Raw genomic sequence first — 26,271 nt, 5'->3', positions numbered from 1 at the left:
TTCCAGGCCCAAATCAAAATGCTGATTATCATCTCTACAGCCCAATATATGGCATGATGCTGGTATATATTATATCTTGCCCGGTATGACTTTGCCTATTCAGTCTGGGCATTGAAGGAAAGGCTGCTAAAGTTATATTCCTGTGAGAGGTAAATGGTGGTTGGATAAGGACACAGACCTTCTCAGTAAGAGTCCCTGCTATGGAACACATTGGCCCCAGTGGTGGGACTGTTCTTACCCTCTTCTTGTTTCAGCAGTCCTTTGAATTATTTTGTTTCAGCAGGCCTTTGGATCCTATATGCTTGAAGTATGCTCAGCTATTATTAGTGATATGGATTTCTTAGACTGATGGTTTTGGGATGTTCTGGCTTCAGTTTGTTCTTTTAAACCTCCCAGAGTTGGCTTAGATTAGAAAATTTTATAAAGCTTGTAAAATAAAATAAAATAAAATAATGAGAAATATAAATAAGCTTAACATTAGCTATTTGGAGAAACAGAACAAAAAGAAAGGTAGCTGAAAATTGTCAGAAGTCTAGATCAGTGAAATCAATTTGGGCAAATATGTTGCATAATTCAAAATTTGTGGGGATGATATTTCCAATGTTTCTGTCCCAATGCAAAATTTTAATGTCATGTCAAGAAGCCTGAGTTCTGTACAGGAAAATTAACATCCATAATACATTTTGAATTACATCAATCCAAATATATGTACTTTGTAATTTATGTACTTTCCACTTTACAAGCTCTGCAGTGTGGTTGAGATTTGTCATTGGATTTGAACTTGGGTTTGTCTTCAACAAGGAACTGTGAGTGGCAAAAAGCAAACAAATGCTAATTAAAATCAGTTGGAAAATATGAATTGAGGAACGTAACTTAACCCCATTTTCCCCAACAGAGGTGTGGACTTCAACTCCCAGACTTTCTAGCAAGCACAGCTCTTGCTGAGGCTGGGGAGGGCTGATTTAATGGGAATAGGTTTTGTTACTGGAAATCTGCGGATTAGACAGTGATTTGCCTAAACTTTGCAATTATGAGCAAGAAAACTATTATTACACTGAAGCTATGCTAAGGTAAGATTCAAATCCTATGCAGAAAACTTCAACTTCTATGTTTTCAGAACAAAAAAAAAAGCCCTATTCAAACTGTATTTTTCCCCTAGGGAAAGTTTGATGGGCTTTCAGTTTGTGAGGTGGTACAAAAGTATGCCAGCATAATTTTCTTTATCTGTACAGGGTTGCTAATGTAGCTAATGAGTGGTAGTATCCTAAATATTTACTGTGGGGTAACTTAAGATGCAGTGGTTGATGGATTTCCTTGCTGGCAGGAGCAGTCAGTCCTCCCAGTGTGGGCTGGAGCAAGGGTGGGAGGCAGATGGGTAGGGCAGCGAGTTCAGTCATTTGTCTGAAACTTTACATACATGTACTGATCTAGTGGTCTTAGTGCCACCTGCTTGTAAGACCTAAGCAATGCCCTGAAAGACAGGTTGCTTTGCAAAGATCCTGGTTACATCCTCTGGAGATCATGGTACTACTTTAGCAATAATAGGTACACCACAACCTTTTAAGTGGTAGACTGGCACCTCTCTCAAGTGACCTGCCTGTCAGACCTGTCCTGCAATAAATGCCTAAACAAACAGGTTGTAGAGCATCATTATAAAGTCCCTGCTTGTGCAAGATCACAGTTCTATTTAGCACAGTTGGAAGAGTTGATTGTCAGCACACATGGGGAGGGAAGGCTGAGGCAGCACACATGTGCTGTCAGCATGCACAGGGAAGTGGGGCTTAGGGAGCAAACAGCTCATGCTGGCTGATTGCTGGTGCATGTTGGGGCACATGGCTGATGCTTTACGGACTACTGATGTTTTATAGACCACACTTTTAGAATCACTGCTCTAGGTAATGAATAGATTTATTTTAAATGGCAGGACATTATAGGATGATTAAAAATTGTATAGCAATAACAAAGATGCAGCACCCTCCTCCTTTCTCCTGACCTTCTGCCCTAGGAGATAACAGCGTTTAACTGACCTTAGTTGGGTTAAAAAAAAAAGGCTAAGCAGAGTCAGATCTGGTTAGTACTTATTTATTTATTTTGTGCCTTCAAGTCAGTGTTGGAGCTGGCTAGGGAATTCTGGGAGTTGAAGTCCACACATCTGAAAGTGGCCAAGGTTGAGAAACACTGCCTTTCAATTGTTTCAAACAATTATTTTCTTTAAGGCTTCAGAAGAGGAAAAAGAGTTAAATTCCATCTTGATTCATGCCAGAATCTCAGCAGTTACCAACAACACAAGCTGACACAATTTGCATTATTAAAAAAACCTGTGTGCTAAATTAAAGCCACATTTTACATGTAAAAAAATGTTTAAGATTGTTAACTTTCCACCCTCTTAGGCCTGAGACAAGGATGTGACTTTAGGAAGAATTCCACAAAATTTAACTGTAACTCCATAGACTTTCAGTTTCAGTCACCACTATGCAAAGATTTTTGTTGTGGGGTTCCTGTTGAGCTTCCTTTATGCTATGTGACAGTTCTTCAAAAAACTGGTTATTTAGGACTGAATGTAGAAGATAGCCATTAAAACAAATGCAATATGTATTCTAGACGGAATGTTTCACATTTCACAACTCTTTCAGCAAATGAAGCCCCCATTTCCTTCTCAGAACGACGAATTGTAAGCTTAAATTTGTGAATTTAAATTCCCATAAATGTAAATTCTGACACACACATTTACTAGCTAAATTCACATGACATGCTAAACCCAAGTTACCAAAATGCCATGATTGTGTTCATTCTGAGGCTTAGAGCCAGAGCCTTGGGCAAACACCCCAAGGATGATGCCTGACAGATCAAGTACAGCCAAAAGAGAAAAGGAAGTTGGAGGTTTAGGAAATCCTTCTGGGATTGAATAAGACCCAGGTGTTAGGACCCAGAGCAAATAGCAAAGGAAACCATACTTGGGTCCTTGCTTGGTGACCTTCCTTCCTCCCTCTGAAAGAGTAAGTTACACCAATCCCCTAAACATCCAGATCACTGTTTCTCAACCTTGGCAACTTTAAGCTGTGTGGACTTCGACTCCCAGAATTCCCCAGCCAGCCTTACTGGCTGGGGAATTCTGGGAGTTGAAGTCCACACAGCTTAAAGTTGCCAAAGTTGAGAAACAGTGATCCAGACCATGCCTAGTACTCAACAATCATATTTGGAAAGTAAGAAGAGGAAAAATAACGACTTCCTTTGACCACTGATCCGGAATAGTAGAGCCCCTGGGTCGTGAAGTCACCTTTACTGTATCTCTTCTTTTTGCTTGTTCCTTCATTCCCGACGTGTTCCAAACGTTGCCAATTATTTTCCGTAGGAATGCCGGGGCTAATTTGTGAATGGTCCCTCGTTGCTTTCACATCTTTGAATCTCGAAGGGGTTTTGCACCGCTGTCCAGAGGTTGAAGAAACTCGGGCTTCCCTTCCCAGTGTGTACAGGGAAATTGAAAGCTTGCTCATGCGAGGGGAGGGGAGGGGAGGGGAGGGGAGGGGAACCCGGCGCTTCGCGAGGCGCGGTGCTGCTTGCCTGCCCGGGACTTCCCTGTTGTATATGAGACACCCACCCACGCAAAGATGGCTGCGAAAGGCTCGCATTTTCACCTGAAAATGGAAGAGGCGGTCGAGAGGTGCAGGACGGATTGCCAGTGGGAGATGCAGCTCGCCCTGGTGTCGCAGATGAGGGCGCGGGCATCCAGCCCTCGGCACAAGGGGGCGAAAGGAGCCGGAGCCGGAGCGCAAAAATCTGGTAAGGTAGGCGGGCAGGCAGGCGCCCGGCCGCTTGAACCGTTGGGATTCCCCCGTGATCGGCCGCTCTTTCGTAAGAAATGGCAGCGGCCGCTCGCCCCTGTTGGCGGCTCGCTCGTCGCCGGGGCTAGCTCAGCTGAAAGTGCTGGGTTCGCACGCTACCACGAACCAGAAACTAAGCCCACGGGCTGGCTCGGCGCACCTTCCGACAGATTCACATGCGGTCGGCTGCCTGATGGTCTGCCACATCCGACGTGTCCGGCAAATACAGCCTCTTTTCGCAAATCCTTGGGGCTGTTGCTGCCTCGCTTGCATCCTCCTGTCTTAACAGGCTGGCATCGATCGAGCCGCGACTCTGCAGTGGGGGTTTGATTTGTCTCTCTTAGCGTCCCGTCGCCGTTTGGGGGTAGAATTATTTAGATCCGTTTTATCTGGTGGGGAGAGAGCTGATTGACACGTTAGCTCCCGCACCCTCCACGCCGCAACTTTTGAAATCATGCCTGGGGCGTAGCGATCGCTTGTTTATAGAAACTGAATATTGAGGACCAAGGCCTGGCAATGCACCCCACCCACCCCCCACACACACTCCGTACCGGTTTTACTGTAATGTGTACGCCTCGGCTGCCTCTTCCTCTTCCGCAGCTTTGCCCTCTGCTCTTGAAGGAGACTTCACCTTTTCTCTCCCTTACACACACTCATATGCTCCCTGTGGAAAAATCAGTTCTCGGGTGACCCGGTCTTCAAGGGAAATCATCAACGCTCTCCCTGGCGATATTTAATTTAGTCCAGCGAAGTTTACTCTGCTGGGGAGTAAATCTCGTTGAATTCAGAAGCGCTTCCTTCCAAATTAATATGTAGGAGATGGCTGTGAGTAGATTTAGGACGGAAGCAGCCTTCTTATTTTGACACACACACAAAGAAAGGAAAGGAAAGACACGCCGAGGAGCCAGTGACAGAGCAATAATGCTCCCTCCGCCTTTTTCCAACCTTCTGCTCTCCGAGGTATCCTCGCGGAGCAGCTGGACTGATTCTGCGTGGCCGAATCACCCGCTCCTGTTTGGAAGGACGAGGCAGTCTCTCAGGATGAGCATCCGGGAAGGCAGAAAGAAAAACCTTTGGAGAACAGGCTGCTGTTCACCATCCGTGCCAGCTATCATGACTGGAGTTGGAAGCATGAGTCCCTTGGAGTTGGGCGGCTGTAACAAATGTGAATAAATAGATGAAATAACTAAGGCAGGCACCCAAGACCCCTTTGGCCAGAATAAGTGGGGAGGGGGCAACATGCAGGAAGGGTTCTACTGCTGTCTAAAAAGGGTGACCCCAACATTCACTGAGACCAGGTGCCCAAATGGTGCTACCAAGGCTGATTGGTATGCCTTGCCACTTCTGATGGACCTATCATGTAGGTTAAGTTAGGGAAGCCTCCCCCCACCTGGTGGTCTTCACATGTGTTGAACTACAACCGGGGCTGGCTGAGGACCATGGGACTTGTGGTTCACTATTTCAGGAGGCTGCCAGCTTGGGGAACTTCAGCAGTGTTCTTGAGGGAAATGGAGCAAGATGTTGATAGAGGCTTTGTTCTATCTATCTATCTATCTATCTATCTATCTATCTATCTATCTATCTATCTATCGCATTTCTTTACTGCCCATCTCATACAAACAACTATACCTTTAAAGGATGCGATTGCTGCAGAATGGTGCTTGTTAGTGCCTGTCCTAATGGAAATTTGGGACTGGTTTTGACCCAGAGTAGCAGGATACAATTTTCCTTGAAGCAAGGGCTGTACCAGCCTTTGAAGGGCATGTTGGGGGCTGAATTATATAAAGAGGTAGGCCACATAAAGAGATTTGAAAAGCAGATGGTGAAAATTAAATATTTGTGTCATTGCTTTTCATTAGTTATTTAACTAGGCAGGCATACCAGTAGTGATTCCTCATATCTTGGTTCATACAAAAGCCCCCAAAGGTACCATCCTGGGGATTGTGGCTGGAGATCAGCAGGACCTGGATACTTAACACGTTAATTTGTTACATTCATTTTGTTTTCTGTAAACCATTTAGTTCAGTGGAGAGGGGCCAGGGGTGTCTGGGGAGTCAAAAAAGTCAAGATGGCAGCCACAATCACACAGTTAAACCCCACCCTTTTTAACTTGCATTACAATCCCATGGTTGTTGCTGCCATCTTGACTTTCTAAAACCTCTTTATGGATACCTCTGGGAGGGGATTAAGAAAAGGGGATGTAATTCATATTTCCTAATGCTTGCAAGATTTGCCTACCAGCAACATCACTGAAACAAAAGGAACAAAACATCTATGATCCTTCTTTTCTGATTTTTTGGGTACTTTGGATATTTGCATTTATTTTGGTTCCATTCTAAGCAAAATACAATTTCAGCTTTAAAGAGAAACCTTCCAGTACAAAATAAAATTGACTGCGAGGCAGAGAAGGAGGAAACTACTCACCAGCAGCTTGGATCCCCCCCCTCTCCCTGGTTGAAACCTTTGCCTCAACCCACAGCCATTTTTTGTCTCTAGAGTGGCTGTGTCACCAGTTTTAAGTTAACTTGTGGGCTCCACCCAAGAGCATAAATGCATGCTTGTTGTACATGCACATATCAGCATGTATTTTTTTTCCTCACCGTAATCACTTTTGCATATGCAACTGTTCCAGGAAAGAAAGGGGTGGGGGGTGGGGGTGGTGAGAGAGAGGGAATACGTGGAAGGAAAAGAAAAGCAACATCAAATAGTTTTTTTTTTTTAAGTGGGAGAATGTGAGAAAGATTGGCTGTTGCTTTGGAGATATATTCTACTTCTGGAAAGTCAAAAAATATTACAGTATAAAATATTACTGTATTTTTAAAATTGAGTCTGAGTTCATATAATCACATAGTTAAAGCTTTGTAGTCCTTCCCAGGAACATCATGTTTTCTGTATACTTAAGTTAAACAAGGCTTGATCACCTTCCATACTCAACAGTAAACTGTTGTACAGTATTAACCACATACTACTTTAAAATATGCATATAAAGAAGCAGAGCTTCAATCACGCAGTTGCAACTGTCCACTTGATTTCTTTGACATCCCTGGGACACCCCTGGTGGATGCTATTTTTGAACTCAGATCATATTTACGTTTTGCTGCTATTTATGGCATGAATGTTTTAATATTTTACCTTTCTATTTTATCTTCTTCCATTATAGGTATCTCATTATTTTATTTGTCATAAGACCCCATGGGCAAACTAGGATGTGGGCAGATATGTGAAGTTAAAGATCACAGGGCTAACAGTTGAATGTCCAGCTTATTGAGATAAATTAGACAATTTAATCTTGATTTGACTCCTGTTTTATCATAGCAGTTATGCCTCTCAAAATTTATTTGGTAAATACTTTCCTGAGTAGATTGTAATGTTGGGTGAGGGGGACTTGGGTGAAAAGAGGCATAGAAAGTCATATTGTGTGCATAGACTTTTAATTCAGTCCTTGATGTTGATTAAGTTAGAGTTTTATGTATGCATATTGAGAAGGATTCCTCTTGCATTCAGTTACTATTTGCTATCTATGTATACAGAGGAGTGCAGCAAAATCCAACATTATCGTATAACATGTCTTATTGATTAGATTTGTAAATACAGCAACAAGAAAATTATATAAGGGACTGTGACTTTATTTCCAATAAAGTTTTCATGACTGAACAAAGCTCTACCTATCTCATTAAGTAAGATGGCAGTACAAATTAGTGTGTCTTTCTCTAAAGGGCTTATATGAACAAATCTAAAGTAGAATACAGTGCACAGGACATTGATTAGCATCTCTGAATAAGGAAGTTCCTAAGACATGTCCATAAACGAATAGAGAATGACTTAAACTAGATTCTTACTACATAAATAACAAATAACTTTTGCACTGAGTGCAGATTTCCTTACTCAAGGGAATGTTTATATAGCGGTTAAAGCCCTATGTTTATCTTTCTGTCCTGCTATATATGGGAACATAACTCAGTGTGCAATTTTTTATTCCATTGACTATGTCCTACAGAAGACTATGAGAATCTTCTAGCTGCGGAGGCACTGCTGGAGCTATGCTTAAAAGAGAACCTTGCCAAAATCAAGGACACCATGCCATTAATGGAAAAAAATGAGCCCAAACTGAGTGATGCCAAAAAGTCTTTGACTGACATTCTAAATCGAGGAAAATTACTGGTAGGCATTCTTGGCAGAAATAAACACGAGCATTAAAAATACTGCTAATGATGTACAATCAAATGGTTTAGATAACAAAATGTTGGAAACTTTCAATCCCCCCTATCCCCCCAATACCATCCCCATTGCATTTCTAAAAGTCTAAAATAAATGTTCCATCTGCAGCAATTTTTATTCAGAAAAATGTTAGGATTTGTTAGGATTTACAAAATTAAACTTTTAGCACCGTATATATTAACAGGCAATACCGTCCTCCAAGAGCCAGCCCTTCTATAATGGCATCATCCATGTGAAGAAATTGTGAGAGAGCTGAAGGTTTGCAGAAATACAGAAACAACTTAGGGACACAAATGTAAGGGGTGGCTCCTGAGAACTGAACATTGCTGACTTGGAAGAAGGGAATAATTGGGGTTAGGGGGTGGGAAATAGAATATGGTGTCCTAGTGAAAGACATGAGTGGCTAGGTCCTGGGATCCCAAATTAGAGCTACTAAGATTCTTGAACATGACTTGGAGAAGGTACTTTGGAATGTGTGATAATGTGAGCATAGCACCTCTTATACCTCTTCTCAGGATTCTGTGAGCCTAGAAAAAGGATGTGGCTATTTTAATAAATCACATCAACTGACTCATTAAAACACCTACATCTTTTTTCAGGTTCTAATAGTGATGACGGTGATTACTGTATGTGTCTATAGATCTGTTTTAGCAGTGCTAATGGTAAACGAGTCTCTCTCTTTTTTTTAAATGAGACACTATGATAGGGAGATCAGTCTAGCTGTGCACTTATTGTTGTGAAAGCTACCAACAGTCCCTTTCATTGGTCTGCTACTTGAAAATTTCCACATGGGACAGTTTATCCCAGAGTCATAGCTATTGATTCAGCATGGTGGGATTTTGTGGCTCTGTCAAAGTTTCCCTTTTTAGAAACCCTGACTTCTAAAAATCTGCATTAATCCATTAATGTGAGACTTCATTACAAATTGGGGAAGTTACTACTTTGTACAAGTGTCATATACAAAAATGAGGAAAACTTGACAAAGTATTTCACTGCATATCCAAAAGGGTCACTAATTCACTTGATCCAGCATAACTTTGGGGGGGGGGGAATAGAGTCTGCCCATTTTTCTGTGTTTTTTCACCTAGAATTAATTTATGCTTAACTTAAATGAGGAGAGCCAGTTTGGTTTAGTGGTTAAGGCTAGAAACCAGGTAGACCATGAGTTCTAGTCCCGCCTTAGGCACAAAGTCAGCTGGGTGACTTTGGGTGAGTCATTTTCTCTCAGCCCTAGGAATGAGGCAATGGCAAAACACTTCTGAAAAGCTTTGCCAAGAAAACTGCAGGGACTTGTCCAGGCAGTCCCCAAGAATTGGACACAACTGAATGGATTAAAAAAAAACTTAAATGACTAGCAAAGTGGTTATTACTATTTTAACCATGCACTGACTTCCATGCTCTGAGTCAAACTTCCTAATCTGGTCTACAAATGGCCACATTAGGTAGCCCAATGCAGCTGGAAGACTGTTCTAGGGTATTTTTGGTTAGAGAATGTGAATGTGACTGAGAAATAGCTGTACTAACCATGTAGGAATATGCCATTTAGAGATGTTCTTAAGATAATTTTGAGCATTTGTGTCATCACAAATAAAGCAGTCTCTTGTGTAAGTGTTTCCGGTCCCTCTACTGCTTATAGCTATCACTGCATAAACTGGGCTGTATTCATACAGTGTTAGGAAGGTTCTAGTGCATCTGCTTGGATCAAGGTTCATGGACATTCTAGTACTTTGGTGCACCAGCTGGTATAGTTGGTGAAAACAGGGCAATGATTACTTAGAATATTAAAATGGATGCAGCTAGTACTGCAATTAAACTGGATGTGAGAGGAGGCTGATGTGAGGTTATATCAGAGTGAGATTTAATTTCCCTTGTTCCAATATGTTTGAAGGGTTGTTTATATTCCATAAAAGTAAGGATATATTCAGTGTCTTTTCAAAGGATAGCTGAAATTTGTTCATTTTTGCCCATGGTAGGTGCTGCCATTTTTTTTTTTAATGAAACAGCTTAAAGTTTTGCCCTGGCTACCCAACATTTCTTCAATAAGGAAAAGATTTCCCACCCATTGAGCAATTTTGCAACTGCAGTCAAAATACACTGGTAGAGTTCCATTCCACACAGAATAGAATGTTTTGGAGATTTTGGGGGAAAATCAGATGGCTTCATCCATTGATCCATAACAGCAAAGCATGTGGCTGCTCCATTGTAACAACAGAGTGTTCCTGTTCTTAAGAGATGCCTCATTAATTTCAGTAGACAAAGGAGATCCATCTCTATATTTCTTTCAAATTAACAGATGGATCTGCACTCATTATATTTCAGCATATACTTCAAAGCTCACAGAGGTTTTGTTTAACAAGATGCTTGATTCTACGTGATCTTGAATAGGGAAATATTTCCAAAAGAGATATTGCTTAACTACAGCTTTATTATATTACTGATGAACATGTTTATTTTTCCAGCCAAAAGATATGACGGAAGCAATGCTGATCCTCGCAAAGCTTCATTATATTGAAGGCTGTTACCGGGAAGCTTTAAGCATGTATGCAAGAGCTGGCCTTGAAGACATTGTAGTAGAGAAGAAACCTTTATACAAGCTGCGTCTGCTAACAGAAGCTTTTGTTATTAAAGGTAATGGGCTGCCGGTGGTCATTGGAATGATTTCTGATTTGACTGAGATGATGCTGTGGAAAATCAGCTCATATAACCTTATTTATTTTGTCTTCCAAACATTTTATTTTAATTAATTTAGTTGGAGTTGCAGTGGTTTAAATTTAGAAAGCTGATGAGATATTGAATATAATAAACAAAATCCTAATCCATACATAATATATATACCTGGCTAAAATATTGATTTTTGATTAGCCCTATACATATCTCTTTTTTTCCTCTGTAAAACACAAAAACACTCTGCATATTTCTTCAGTTTCTTTGGTCTTCAGTAGTAGGTTGAAAATAATTCAACAAGGGCAAATCAGTATCACTATAATATTTTGCTTTTTTAAAAAGTAGAAAAATGATCAGGAGAACATGTGAGCTTTACTTGTATTGCAAATTGGTATCTTAAAGTGTCATGGTCTTTCTGTTCTGAACCTTGGGAATGTGATGCTGGCTGGAGAATTCTGGGAGTTGAAGCCCACTCATCATAAAGTTGCCAAGGTTGAGAAACACTGCTGTACCCAACTCTTTGGACTGTACATTGCATGGTGTCCTGGAAAGAGTAAATTACTATTGAACAAGTCTGTGTGTATTGCAGATAAGCTATGAAAAAGAAAAAAAGAAAAAATAAGTAAAGGTGGAGAAAGAGGGACATTTAAGAAATCAACTTAGCACTATGTGACAGATTCAGGTGAAAGGCTTGAAAAAAAATAAAAAAGTACTGCCTCTGATGGCATGAAGTAGGAATGACTCTTGAACAAGATGTTTGCTTCCACCCAATCAAAAGGGGCAATGTGTTTGTAGTGGAGCAGTGGTTCTTAAACTGGGGGTAATTAGATAACCCAAGGGGGTAATTTGGGCATAGCCTGGGGGTAGTGAAGTAATTTGTAATTGCTTGTTTGTGAGTCAGGATCCAGTTTGGGACTGATGCTTGCGTAAAACAACAGAGTCTGGGTTTTTCTGTAGGGCTAATGATAATATTTGAGACCAGGAAAAGGGTTAATGGGTCAAACAGTTTAAGGACCACTCTATTGGCGGATGCCACCAAGGGCTCTTTGCTATAGCTTTCTAGTACTTATCAAGCTGACAATATTTGGTTCTTCTTTCCTTTGTAGAATACTTACCTTTCTCCTTGCTGCATTTTCAGCCATTGTAAAATAATAATCTCTTCCATATGTGCCATTTTATTCTATGGTTTGGGAGAGAGGGATGTTATGAGAGAGTTTATGATTCAGCTTTTTTTCTGGGAAACCTGGGAAAACGTATCTCTGCTTGCACTCGTCATCTTCTGTTTCCTTTCAGTGCTGTTTATGAATGCTGCTGAAATAGTTGCTCTCTGCCTATCCTCTTCTATCCTTTTCAGCATACCTCTCCACTTGTTAGGCGAATAGAAGGCTGGCATGATCAGATACCTTCAACTGGTATGTAAAAATCAAAATTAAAGCACCATACGTACTATTCCAATGAATATTTTGTACACCAGTCGTCACGTTGCCGTGTACTTCTTGTTCCCCACAACTTAGCATGTCTCTGCTGTTCTGCTGGTTTTGGGGGCATGTGTCATCTGTACTTATCTGGTGAATGGTTGTAGTTACTGGATTAGAAAGGCTTAAGAATTAAGAAATGATATCCTTGAGTTAATAATAAGAAATCATTGGAAGCTTTTGTATCTCTCAGACTTACTTACTTACTTACATATATGCATTATTATGATTTTATTTGCTACCATGAAAAGTTCCTAATTTCTTTTCGCTAGCCTACCTGCCCACTCTTGCTTTTGCGGCACATCAAAAAGCCTATGAAGTACCCAAATTTACTTAATTAGTTTCTTTATATGGGCTTATCCTGCTTGCATACATATGCTTAGTTGCATAAAGACCACATACAGTGGTCTTGGATATGTATTTCTGAGGACACCTTAATGATAGCATTTCCTTAACTCAGGTTTGTAACATATCATTATTTAAAGCACAGGAGTCCTTGGTTGGATTTACTTAGAACATTAAGCTACGATTCTGAAAAAGTTGGCTTATCATGGCTTTGCTATATGTGGTACATCTACTCTATTATTCCTATTCTATGCCCTACTAAAATGATCAGAAGTTACAAATGTAACATGCACGTCACCTGTATGATCCTTAAAAAGTAACTATTTGTAAAGCATGAGGAAACCAAGTTTTGTGCTAGCTTGTCAAGGGAGCAATAGGAGAATGAAGAGGCTGTATGCATCAGCGAGTAACTCATTTACAGTGAACCTAGTTTATTAGTAATATTTACTTATTCTGTGCAAATGCAATCACTATTTGCCAGTGTGTATATACGGAGTTTGTCATTCTCCAGGCAGCTTTGCTGGCTTTGATACACTGTAAAACCAGACATTGGCTAAGCCATTATATGTTTGGTGTTGGTCTGAGAGTGTTGTATGAATCTAGCTATTAATGGTTTAGTAAGCTGTGTCTTATGGCCTCATGGCTTTGAACCCAATCAATTGCACTTAATTAAAAATGATTGAACAATCTATAATTTAAAGTGATAAGTGGATCTTGTAACAAGGCTTTTGGTCTCAGATTTGTGGTGTATTAAACTGGGAATGAGCTTTGTACTTACATGTTTCATTCATTACTCCCTTACAGTGGGGAATGTGTGGGAATACGACTAGTATTCTGCCTCCTCCTTTCTTATTGTGGATTCAAATGTTAACCATGACACAAACCTTTGTGAACTATAGACCAGTATACAGCACATTTCTAAGAACTCAGTTACAATTAAGCAATTTTTCGATAGGCATGAACAACTTTCCTGTGGCTGAGAGCCACACTGGCCTCTCCAGGGAGGTCAAAAAAGGCAAAGGGGTGGTTGGGGAGTGCAATCAAAGGCCTAGCCTTGACTATGTGTGTGCAAAGTCAAGGCCACGCTTTAATATTTGTTTGCCTCTGCAGGGGGCATAGCTGGTGTGGTTATGATGTCACTGGACTGGAGGTGGCTAAATGTTTTAGCCTTTTTTTTTTTGAAGTAAAATGGGTATCCTAAGATTTGCAGAGGCACAATCCACCCATGTTTCCTCTTAGAACTCAAGTGGGAGGAACTTGTGGGTTTGGGGGAAGAGTTTGTTTGTGTTTTAAGGAATGAAATAAGTGCCTAAGCCTCTGCAAAGCTTAGGGCATCTATTGTTCTCTTAATCTCCACACCCCAAAATGAGCAGCAAAAGAAAAGAAAACAAAAACTGGCCAAAATTTTTGGCTACACTCAAACTGAGGGAACTCTGGGAGCTGCCCACCCTGTCTTAAGATCAACTACTGTCAACTGGGATGAGGTTTTTAACCACAGTAGCTGTTCTAGGACTGGGTTGTTTGGCTGTCCTGATTAGACCCTATAACACTTCTTGTGGAGTGCTATATTCTGACCAGAATAACAAGTAAGCAGTGGAAAATATACCTGATCTCTTGGGGGAGGCACAGGTGCTACATGTTGTTATCAAAGATTTGGTTCCTTAAGTCAGCCTACAGTACTTTATAGAATGGACTGAAGCTGAAATGCAGGTTTTTGCCTCATTTCATGCAGTCTCTGCAAGCAATCTCTTCTGTCCTAACCAGGGTGTGGAGGTACAAGGTAGCTAAGGATGAAAGAATTAGGAACAGAAAGAAGGAACTCAGGAAACTGCTATATCTGAATAAGACCTTTTAATCTCTGAAGCTCAATTTTACTTACAGTGAGTAGTTGTATTTGTACAGAGGATCAGACAAGGATTTTTTCAGGTTTACTTGGAGGTGCCAGGAATTCAGCTTGGGACTTTCTGTCTTCAAAGATACATTTAAGTTATTTCTTTTCAATTTAAAGAGAGGAAAAGGAAGATAAGAACATTACGGAGTTATTGAATGGAGAAATACAGGATCATAATTAGAGAGGCAGAAAAAGATGAGAACTGACCTTATTTGTGGAACTGTGTCCCATTCTTAAGTATTTGTATCTGTATTTATCTATAATAATTTGTGGACAGTAACAAGATTCCACATATACTGTACATAAAGCTGGCCTAAATTATTAAGATGAATGAATGGATGCTTATATAATGCCATCAACATCTGGTGGGTTTTAAACTAGATCTGAAGGGAAAGGGAGATCCAGAACCACACTCAAAGCATAAGCCCAAAGGCAGTAAACCTTATAGCAAGGAAGCAAATGGTAAGAAGGAGGGAGTGCTCAAGAATACATTAGGAGATGCAGCAGGCAAACCTAAAAAGGGCAGTACTGAATGGCTCAGATGCCTATTCACAGAGTATGAAGAACAAACTGGGAGAGCTTGAAACCCTAGTATGGGTGGTGGTGATGGAATATGACATTATTGGTGTTATTGAAACCTGATGGGGTGGAACTCATAGTTGAAATATAATACAGGAAGGATATAATTTGTTAAAAAAAATAGACCCAACAACGTAGGCAGGTGATGTTGCATTATACATAAAGAATGACTATATTTGTTGGAAATTCATGACACCAAGGATGAAAACCCTGGCCAAATTTCTGAGTGAATATTAAAGGAAAAAGAAACAACAATGACACTGTTGTGGGTGAGTTCTACAGGCCACCCAATCAAGCAGAAGATACAGATGAAATCTTTCCAAATCAGATGGCTGAGATGTCCAGGAAACACATCACTGTGGTAATGGGGGATTGAAATTATCCCAACATCAACTGGGAATCACACTCTGACAAGTGGGAGATACAACAGGTTCTTGACACATCCTTCAGGCAGCTTCATCATCCAAAAGGTGGAGGAGAGAATTAGCATTGGCTATGTTAGATTTAATTCTTGTTAGCAGAGAAGAAATACACGAGAAAATGGAAGTTGTAGGAACCTTGGGGAAGAATGATCATGTGATTCTGGAATTCACCATACTGTAGGCATGAAGAACTGAAGGTAGGCAGGTTAGTGTCTAGATTTCAAGAGAGCTAATTCCAATAAGCTAAGGGGAAAAGTAGGAAGGATTCCATGGATGGAAATCCTGAAAAGAAAAACCATCTAGGAAGGTTGGGAAGTTGTGAAAGAAAAATGAGATAAATAAGAATCAAACACAGATATGAAACAGAAAGAAAAATGGGAGATAACTGATAAGACCAGTGTGGTTGCATAAGGTGCTGTCTGAGTTCTTTGAGTATGTGTAGAACATGTGGAAAGTCAAGGAAACTTGGTTTGCTGGTTGGAGGAGATGGCAAGATGGTGATGGACACTAAGAAGGCTGAACTGCTTAATTCCTATTATGCACCTTTCTTTTCACAAAAGGAAAAAGTGGTCCAACTTGTCAGAAGCTGGACCATGGGAGGCAGAATAGAAATGCAGATCAAAATAGGCAAGGGAATGGTGAAAACAGATGCTGTTGTTTCCATGAATTCAAGCTTCTGGGGCCAGATGGATTATGTCCCAGGGTGTTAAAGGAACTGGTGGATGTGATCTCAGAACCACTGACTACAATATTTGTGAACTCCTGGAGTGCAAGGGAAGTGCCAGAAGACTGGAGAACATTGTTCCAATCTTTCAAAAGGGAGAAAAAATGGACCCAGGAAATTACAGACCAATCAGTTCAACATCAGTACCTGAGAAATCCTAGAAAAGATCATCAAGCAGGGAGTTTGCAAGCACTTAGAAAGGAACAAGATGATTACTAGAACCCAGCATAAATTTATTGAAAATAGGTCATACCAGACACATCTTTTTGCTTTTTTTGACAAAGTGGTTAAATTAGTAGACCAAGGGAATGATGTGGATGTAATGTACCTAGATTTCATTTGATAAAGTCCATAGTCACCTTTTTGATAAAATGGAACAATGTGGGTTGGATAGTCCCCCTACTAGATGGATACACAATTGGTTGAACAACCATACCTAATGTATGGTCCTTAATGGATCTATGTCTACATGGGAAGGAAGGATGCAGCAAAGTACCTCAGGATTCTGTCTTGTGTCCAGTGCTCTTCAACACATGTATAAATAACTTAGAGAAAGGAATAGAAGGGATGCTCATCAAATTTGAGGCGTTTCCTGAGGTCTTGATAATGGTTTGACTGAGACAGTCATCACCTGGAATAACTCTCTCTGGGCACAGACCCCAGTTTGCCCCTTGGTTTTCAGGGGGCCTTAAGAGGATGAAATGATAGAAGGAACACCTAGAGCACCACTGGCACAAAACTAGGAGCAAATCCGACTCAACACAGGCAAGACTCTTTGTTAGAGCCTACCTTGTGTTGATAAGGATGGTGAAAAAAGCTTCTTTACCCTTATTGCATCCCCTTTGTGTCAGTTAGTGGCCCTGTTCAGGGCAACCCAAACCCACCGAGATCAGTGGAGCATCTGTGGCATCACTGTGAGGACTATTCTCAATGCCTGGTGGATAAAATTGCTCACTCTGAGTTGGACTTCAGCTGGGCAGGTCCTGTGGAGGTGATGGTGGCACAGTCTTGTGATGTTATCTGGAAGCAGTTTGACTCTCTTAGTTCTGAGGAAGTGGAGAAGGTCCTCTGAGCTGTAAGTGCAGCCACCTGTGTTTAGATCCATGCCCCTCATGGTTGGTCAAGGTCGCCAGAGAAGGTGCATGGGGGGGGGGAATCCATGCAGTGGTAAGTGCCTCTTTGAGAATGGGGGTGGTTTGCATCAGTTCTGAAAGAGGAAGTGGTGGCCCTCTCCTTAAGAGGCCATCCTTGGATCCAGCCAATTTGGATAATTTTTATCCCAATGTCTATAGGCTGTGAGAGTCTAGATGGGGAAGAACAGGTTGCAGTTCAGCTCTGCAAGACTGAGTGGTTATGGGTTTGAGGTCACCCAGATCCAGGAGTTGGAGGGTTTCCATCTTCTGCGTGGGGTGGCACTACCCTGTTCAGATTTAGTGCACAATCTGGGGGTTCTCCTGGACTCACAGGTCCTGCTTGAAGAGCAGGTGGCAGCTGTGGCCAGAGGGGCTTTGTACAACTACATCTTGTATGCCAATTGCATCCATTCCTGGACTGGGAGGCTCTGCTCATGGTCACTCATGCCTTAGTCACCTCCCAATTAGACTACTGCAACCCACTGTACAAGGGGCTGCCCTTGAAGACCATCTAGAAGCTTCAGTTGGTCCAGAATGTAGTGATGCAGGTAGTTATGGCTGCATCTCATTATGCCCACATGTAATGGGCAGAAGGAATAACCTTGAGGAACAGGAGAAAGAGCTGCAACCAAGACAATGGTCAGATGAACAAAATCTGTGTGGACCAGAACTGTAACCTGAGTAAGTGTCTCAGACAAGACCCTCCCTAGTTCTCATGAAGATAAAGGAGGGAAGCATATTCAGACTTACAAAATTATGTTATGATGACCTTATAGTATAAGTATTTAACCTTATAATAAAAGTAGTATTAGCATGCATGACTTTGGTTTCCCAATCTGGTCTACTATGAAGAGCTGATATCATGTAACACTGTTACTCCACCAGCTGCACTGGCTCCCAGTAGGCTTTTGGGTGTGATTCAAGGTGCTGGCTATCACCTTTAAAGCCCTATTTGGCATAGGCCTGGGTTATTTGAGAGACTGCCTTCTCCCAAGAATATCTGCCCATCCCACACATTCTCCCAGGGGTGGTATGCTCCAGGTTCCTTCATTTAAATAATTTAAATCTTGTCATCCTATGGGACCTTGGAAGCATGCCTTTTCTGTGGTTGCTCCTATTCTTTGGAACAGTCTCCCCCACTCTCCACCCAGATATACCACAGGCTCCAACCCTGTTCACCTTTAGGAAAGCTGTGAAGACCTGGCTTTTCCCCCAAGCATTCGTGGCCAGTTGAGTGGAGTCCCCTTTTGACAGTTTTGTTATGGTACTTGTTTGCCATTTTATATTCTGTATTTTATTTATATATTATACACCTTTTAATGTTATATGGGGTATTTTGTTTTTGTTTTTGTTTAGATTATTGTATTGTTTTTTTGTGCTGTACACTGCCCAGAGTCACACTGATTGAGTAGGGCAGCCTTTCAAAACTAATAAATAATAAATAAGTAGATGACACAAAGCTGGGAGGGGGATTTCTAACAGTTCAGAAGACAGGCTGAAGATTCAAAAGGATCTTGAAAGATTTGGTACCAATAGGCCTTTTCTCCACAAAATGCAGTTTAGTGATGAAAAATATAGGGAAAAATGTAGGGTGAAAAATCAAATGCACCGATGCAAGAAGAGTGGTACCTGGTGCAGCAGCAGTCCTTGTGAGAAGGATCTGGATGTCCTGGTAGACCACAGATTAAGCATGATCCAGTAGTGTGCTGCAGCTGCCAAAACAGCCGATGCAATCTTGGGCTGCATCAATAGAGGTATAATGTTCAGATCATGGAAAGTGATAGTTCTGCTCTGCACTGCACTGGTCAGACCACATCTGGAATACTGTGTTCAGTTTTGGTTGCCACAATACAAGATGCTGAAGAACTGGAAGAAGTGCAGAAAAGAGAAGCAAAGATGTTGATGGGCTTGGGGGCTAAATCCTATGAAGACTAGTTAAAGGTACTGGATATGTTTAGCCTAAGGATGAGAAGGCTAAGGGGAGACATGATAGCAGTCTTCTGGTGCTTGAAGGACTGTCAGGGAAGAAGATGTGGATTAATTATCCATAGCACCCAAGAGTAGGACAAGAACAAATGAATGGAAGCTTTACAGAGATAGATCCAAACTCAGAATAAGGAAGAATTTCCTGATTGGAACTGCTGTTAAGCAGTGGAACAGTCTGTCTCCTACAGTTGTGGGTGCTCCATCACTGGAGGTTTTCAAGAAAACATTGGGCAGCCATTTGTCTGGCATGGTTTGAGGATTCTTATCCTAAGCAGAGGGTTGGATTAGAAGACCTCCAAAGTCCTTACAATGCTATGATTCTATATATGTGATATCACAGAGTAGCATCCTGGAAAACAAGGGAACATGCTGCAGAGAGCTATTTTTGGTATTTGTTTTCTCCAATAATTTTTTTTTTTTTGTAAAATCTAGGAGAAATAAAGAGCTATATAGGGTACATAGCTTCCCACTGTAATTCTGTCAGTAATCTGAAAACCTTGCTCAGCTTCCCCTTTTGATTTCAGAGATATCATTGCATATTGCTTATATGGATGCAAAAATGCCTGCAAAGGCTTGGGAGCTAGAAGGTTACTTCCCCCCCACTTTTTAAAAACGGGGAAAGGGGTCAGTGGTGGCAGCCTAGCTATAATATAGAAGATACTACTCTTCTTGAAGCTGAAGTAGTCTATGCTCTGGGAATGCTGTGAACTGCAGTCTCCATATCTGAAAGATGTCAGGTTGGGAAAGCTGGCTATTTACACACAATGCATGTGCAGTACATTCAGCTGTAGCTTATTATATTCATGCATAAAATAGATAGTATGGCTATTATTTCAGGAATGGGGACTGCTTGTCTGAGTCCATCGAAGCTGGGTAAGAATGGTCCCTCTGAATGGGCTGAGTACACAGATGTGTCCACCTGGGAAGACCCTATAAGGTGTGATTCATTGTCAGACATTTGTTTATCATATGTAGAGAGTTGCCCAACTCCATGAAAACTCTGGAAGGTGTACAACATTAAAAAGAACAAGAACCAAAATAAAATAGAAAGAACAGTGTACATTCAGAAGAAAAACATTCAAACTAACATATAGAATCCAAACAGAAGGATTGCCACCCCTCCTAACACAAGGCCTGGGGAGGGGAAAACAATTTTTCAAATATTTTTTCAACATGGTCAGGGTGGGAACCATACAGATCTTTGGGGTGATGCTACTTCAGAGGGCAGGCAGTATGACAGATCAGGATCTAAGATTTAAATTCCCTAAACTAGATGATCTCCAGCTATGTTAGGCTTCTCTGGGCACAGGAGATTATGGGGATGTTTGTATGAAGGGAGAACTAATTGATGGTTGGTGCTTTTCAGCATGGCATTGAAGAGTCACTGTTGCTGTCTTCGTAGGCTTGGCACTGGAGCGCTCACCCAATTCCATTGCTTCCCAAGTCCGGCTGTCTGAAAGGGAAGAGGAAGTCATGGCTTGCTTTGAGAGGGCATGTGTAATTGCTCAGGTGTTCCTGCAAGAACTGGAGAAGGTAAATGGGATTCAGCTCAAAGGAGCCCTTAGCATTTCCCAAGGATTTATATCAATGTTTAACTTGCTTTCCATTAGAAGGAAAGCCAGAAAAAGAGCTAAAGTATGTACTCTGAGACCATGCTTGATACATATTTTTATTCCACTCTCCCTCCAAAGTGCTCAAGAGGCCTCTCTCTTTTGCTCATGTAATAATTCTCTGAGGGGGTTAAGTCCAAGTAGCCCAAGACTTCATGCACCTGGCTGAGTGGGATTTTGAATCCGATCCCTGTAATCTTATATTGTAAGCACCACATTTTACCAGCTTTTTGAATATTGAATTTCAGAACTCAGGTTTGAAAATCATTAAAATACCACAGATTAAAACGTAAGATTCTGACGAATATTGCCAAGTTTTGAATAATGTGTGCTATTTCATCTGTACCTTATGCCAAACCATATTATTAGCCTGTTTACTGTACTTATCTAAAATGAAGGCTATTTTTTCCCACAAGCAATTTACCTTTAAAATGGGAAGATCATCTTAGCAAAATTACAAATTTGATAATGGGTGCATACCAAGTTTCCCTTTCATTTGTATATGTTGGGGGCAGGAACCATCTTAAATTCAAGGTTATTTGACTTTTGGATAAAGAAAAATCTTCTTCAAGCAAATTCAATTCCTGGTCCATCCATAGTATTTTCTTGGCAACAGTATGGCAGTATGGATGTGGTTTGCCATAGTCTTCTTCCAGGATGTTTTTGACTCTTAAGTTTATCTTACACCCTGGGATTTTCTGGCAGCAGCCCATTGAGCTACTAAGCAGGTTTGATCCTCTTTAATTCTTTGAGAATCAGCCAAGATTGATGTGCGTCCACATAGGTGGGGGAAACAATTGACAAAACATGCACCTTGACATTCTCATGCAGATACAGTGGCTTACGTACAAGATGGGAAGATGTAATTGTGGCATGTATGTGATGACATCACTGCTTGTGTGTTGCCATTCTGAGATCATTTATTGTAAACCGCCCAGGGTCCCCCGTGTGGGGGAGATGGCTGGTCATAAAAATATGACAAATAAATAAATCATTGCAGATTGCTACAGGTGTTACTGTGCTACCTAGCTGGTAAAGATGGTAATATGATTACAGACTATTGAATTATCTACCAGGTTTGTTCAGCAATTTGGAACATTTGGAACATTTGAACCTTTGGAACATTCTGCCCCCAGAGGTGAGGCCGGCCCCTTCGCTCCTGGCCTTCTGGAAGGATTTGAAGACCTGGTTCTGTTGCCTTGCCTGGGGTGGGAAGGGCAATAGCTCTTCCTGGGGGTGGCTGGTGCCATAGAGTTCTCCCTACTGAATATCATCTTTGCCACTTGGATTATTTATAGTATAGTGTATAGTGTATAGCGTATAGTGTATAGTATAGTATAGTATAGTATTGTATCAGTTGTAATTTATACGTTGATGGTTTTAAATGGTTAATTTTATTGTAAACTGCCCAGAGTCCCCCTATTATGGGGGAGATGGGAGGTGATAGAAATTCGAATAATAAATAAATAAATATGGATTTGAAGGTGTTTTGGACTGGGCACAGTGCTGATGTAGTACCATTGGCAATGCCTTAACCCAAACCCATCTTTTCCTGGGATCACTCTGCAGCTGTGCTGGGAGAAGGTGCATCTGCCTTCAGGAGATGCCAAGAGATACCACATGAATGCCCCCAAGTGCTCCAAACCACTTTTCCCCCTTCAAGTCTGAATTACTGCACAGCCCTAATTTCTGGCTAATAGAAGGATAGGTACCGATTTATAATCCAACTGGTTCTATGGGACCTGGTGGTCAGATGATTGACCATTTTTCTGTTTTTTCAGTTTCAATTAAACAACAGAAAGGAGGGAGCTACTGAGCTTGTAGTGGGCTCCTATTTGTGGTTTTGGGCTATTCTTTTGTTTATAGTTTGTGACTCTTAAGTTATGTAGCTCTGTGTCACAGCAGTATATTGCCAGAAATATAGAAGGAAATGAAAGGCTCTTCCCCTGGCCCCCCTTGTGAAAAGAGTACAAAAATGGCCAAGACTATAAAGAAATAACAAGGGTAATTCAAAGCAAGTTGCAGATTATCTCATCATATTTCCCTGATACTAGTCATTTTCTTTGACCTTTTGGAAGAAGAATAGAATAGAATAGGCCTTACTATTCATATTTACAGTGCCTGTTCTCTCTCTCTCCTTTCTAGTACCAGAGCTTTAATAATGCACATGCAAGAGGCATAAAAGGTGGCCATGGGTCTCCTTTGGATTTTGAACTTCCTTACTTCCTGGAAGCAGCTCTGCAGAGTGCATATGTGGCTCACTTAAAAAGAGGGTAGGTATACAATAAACAATAAACACGGTTTCACATAAAAGGCTGTAGTTCTGTTCAAAGCTAATAGGAGACAGTACAAGATACAAGCAAGAACTGCTTGACGTTGTATGATGTTGTACATTCATGCAAAATAAAAAGATGTTGAAGTAAGGTCCTTCACTTGTCCAATTTATGAGTGGGAAGCAGGAATGGATCTGATGGTCCTGCCAAGCTACTTGTCTTGAGCATTAACGAAAAAGACACCCTGGAAGCATACAAGTTGTACATGCATAAAGCTCCTTCATCTGATTGCTAATCCTGGTTGAGTGGGTCTGTTTGAATGCCCCTAAAGTCTGTGTCAACCCTACTGTGTTCAATTGGCAGAAAGATGTACTACCTGTGAATACAACAGAAATCTTCATTTAATCACAAGAAAGGAAAGATTAATTATTAGCAGAGGTATCAATCTAGGACTCTGAATTACAAGAAAATTTAGCTGCAATTCTCTCTCCACTGTTTTAAATACAGAGGATCAGTGTATGAGGAAGAAAAGTAGATTGGGTTGAATTTCTTTCTTTCTCTGCCACAAGAGGGTGCAGACAGATCTCTTAAAACGCCAAGTAAACAAAATGTGGAAAGTGAAGTGGGTCACTTGATGTTCTTATCAGATGAGTGATTTCTATATGTGGGATGATTTAGATAATTGATTTTGTTTCTTAAGTTAAAAGTGGAAGAAGTATGTAGAGTTCTTCTAAGCAAAACAAATCCTTACAGGCTATTATGTAATTTCAGGGGATAAAATTTTCTGGTATGTGAATTATGTGCCTGCGTGCATCTGTTTCCTTTCAGATAGGCACTTCAAATTTGTTGACATCTCAAGTGCATATTTCTTTGTGTAAAATAAAATATTAATTGGCTTTCAGTCTGAAGCAGGAGGAACTTCATGGATTATAGAGGTCTGCTGTATAGTTTACAGCATCCTTGATAAATGGATAACCAGCCTCTGCTTATATATCTTCAGTGAAATAGAGTCTGTCAAAGCAGTATAACATACAGCTCTTACCATTAGGAGGTTTCTCCTCTCTATGTAGCTAAAATTTGTATATTATAAGATAGACCATAGTCATGGGGAAAAATGGATTCACTGTCAACAAAACTAACTTACAACATCTCCTAAATTCCGGTAGAGAGAAATGTACAGATTCTCTGTACCAGGGATGGGCAGCTTAAAACCCCACACAATGTAAGGACAGTTGTTGAAAACTATGGCAGTTTTTTTACTATTCCATAGTAGTAAATACAGATACATGTCACACTAAGCTTTCAACTAGGCTGGATATAATTTTAAAAATTTCTCCAAACAAAGCAGGGGAAAAAACTGGTTCCACCAGTATGTCCTATCTTAGTTCAAGAGCTTAACAACATGCTTTGTCTCCCATTTTTGATCCTCTGCATTATCCTGTGTAATACGTTAGGCTGACACATCAATCCACAGTACTAGACCTCTATTCTGACCACTCTTCTAGCCAGGCACAATGGGAGAAGGCACTGCCTTTTGATAAACCTTAAGTTCTTCTTAACAGTCACCATCTGGGAAAGTATTCTTTGAAGGGTTGTTGACTTGCTGTATTACTGTTAACCCACCCTGAGCATAAGTGTGCTTATGTATGTGTTTGTATGTGTGAATGTACATATATTTAATGTAAGAGAGGCTCTCTTTTTTTGTTGTTCATAGTTCATGAACAATTCAGCCTTGCTTTTCACACTTGGTTTTTGTTTTCCTTTAGCAACATTATTAAAGGAATAAGAAATCTCCGAGAATTGTTAAGGACTATGGAAACGAAGGCTACTGAGAGCTTCAGAATGGTAAGTTCAATTCACTGGATTTCGCATTAGATCTTTTGACAGAAGCCTGTGAAGTAGTTGGCTGTTCTTTCTTTCCTTCCCTCCTTCCTTCCTCAATAAGCATGGTGTTGGAATTCTGAGTTAACTAACTGGTTAATATGGTCAAATGGAATTTAATATACCTAGTTTTGGTGTTTTTTTCTACTACATGAAAGCTGTTGCAAAATCTAGGTGGGAGAAAACTATACAGTAGGCATCTCAGACTAATACTGTTTTTTTTAATTATTGAATTGCCATAACATGGGCCTTGGTTACATTTCTGTAGAAAAAAATGTGGTAAAAGATACAGAGATAAAAGGAAGAACTGGAAAAGAACTGGAATGTAATGATTGCCTATTCTAAAGTATCATCAGACTCACAGGCAGAAGTTCAAGGATATCTGATTTAATAAAGAACAGCATGCAGGATCACAAAGAAAGCTGAGAATACTAAAAGCGCGGGCAAATTCAAACTAAGAACCCTCGGTGAAAATGAAATCCCTCCCCCTTTGAATCTTCTCAAGTCCATACCCACAGGTGCTCCTAACGGTTCCTGATGGTCTGCGGGAAAAGTCCTTGAACAGGCAAGATAACCCAAACACATTCCATTCCCCTGATTCCACATACAGAGCTTGGTACAAGGTTTCAAAGCAGCTCCCTCCCAAACAGAAACACATGTCAGCGCCATGGCATGGGAAACGTTACGATGTTTAAGATACATTGAAACAGTGAACATGACATGGAATGGAAGAAGTTCAAAAGTTGCATTTAAACAGTTTTGGATCAGAAGTTTGGAATTTGACCTGGGATGGACCAACTTTCATTTTAGAAGGTTTCAGGAGTCTTCTTTCCTCCAAGTGCTATTTCAGTCAGTCTTCGTGTGTTTCCAGGAACTGCAGCAGCAGCAGCAGCAGCTAGAAATGACAGGAACTGCAAGAAATATAGCCCCATGGTTTACAGAATTCTAGCAAGTGCTGCATGCGTGTGCTGCGTGCTATGATGTCCAGGTATGCTGAGTGCCGTGAGAACTGAATTGATCCTGTTTTTTAGCATCCAAAAATGCTGCAGCCCCATCCAAATTACTGCATAGTATGAGGACTACATACTTCGTAACTATTAGCATGTTAAATACTCATGACCTGTAAATGTTTGCAGTATCAAACACTGACATATTTCCAGTATCAAAAGAATGAAGCATGGAGCCTGCATTCCTTCTCCCTCCGCACTCAGTCTGTTTCAGAACATGACAGCATAGCAGAAAGGACCCA

The 26,271-nt window shown here is 40.8% G+C and overlaps 1 protein-coding gene across 1 annotated transcript in view; it reads left to right on the top strand.

Annotated features, from left to right (window-relative positions):
* The first annotated feature begins 3,272 nt into the window (after nucleotides 1–3,272).
* TTC7A (tetratricopeptide repeat domain 7A) overlaps nucleotides 3,273–26,271 on the top strand; it is a 215,331-nt gene continuing 192,332 nt past the window's right edge. The window contains exons 1-6 of the mRNA XM_063302680.1: nucleotides 3,273–3,780; nucleotides 7,819–7,982; nucleotides 10,499–10,667; nucleotides 20,661–20,791; nucleotides 23,014–23,141; nucleotides 24,908–24,986. Of these exons, the coding sequence (XP_063158750.1) occupies nucleotides 3,609–3,780; nucleotides 7,819–7,982; nucleotides 10,499–10,667; nucleotides 20,661–20,791; nucleotides 23,014–23,141; nucleotides 24,908–24,986 (843 nt within the window). The 5' untranslated portion in view covers nucleotides 3,273–3,608. The remainder of the gene's footprint in view (nucleotides 3,781–7,818; nucleotides 7,983–10,498; nucleotides 10,668–20,660; nucleotides 20,792–23,013; nucleotides 23,142–24,907; nucleotides 24,987–26,271) is intronic.

This window comes from Candoia aspera, chromosome 1 (assembly GCF_035149785.1).
Source record: "Candoia aspera isolate rCanAsp1 chromosome 1, rCanAsp1.hap2, whole genome shotgun sequence".
In the NCBI taxonomy this organism is placed as follows: Eukaryota; Metazoa; Chordata; class Lepidosauria; order Squamata; family Boidae; genus Candoia; species Candoia aspera.
The sequence above is the reverse complement of the archived record's forward strand: the minus strand, read 5'-3'. Positions and strand labels throughout refer to the sequence as shown.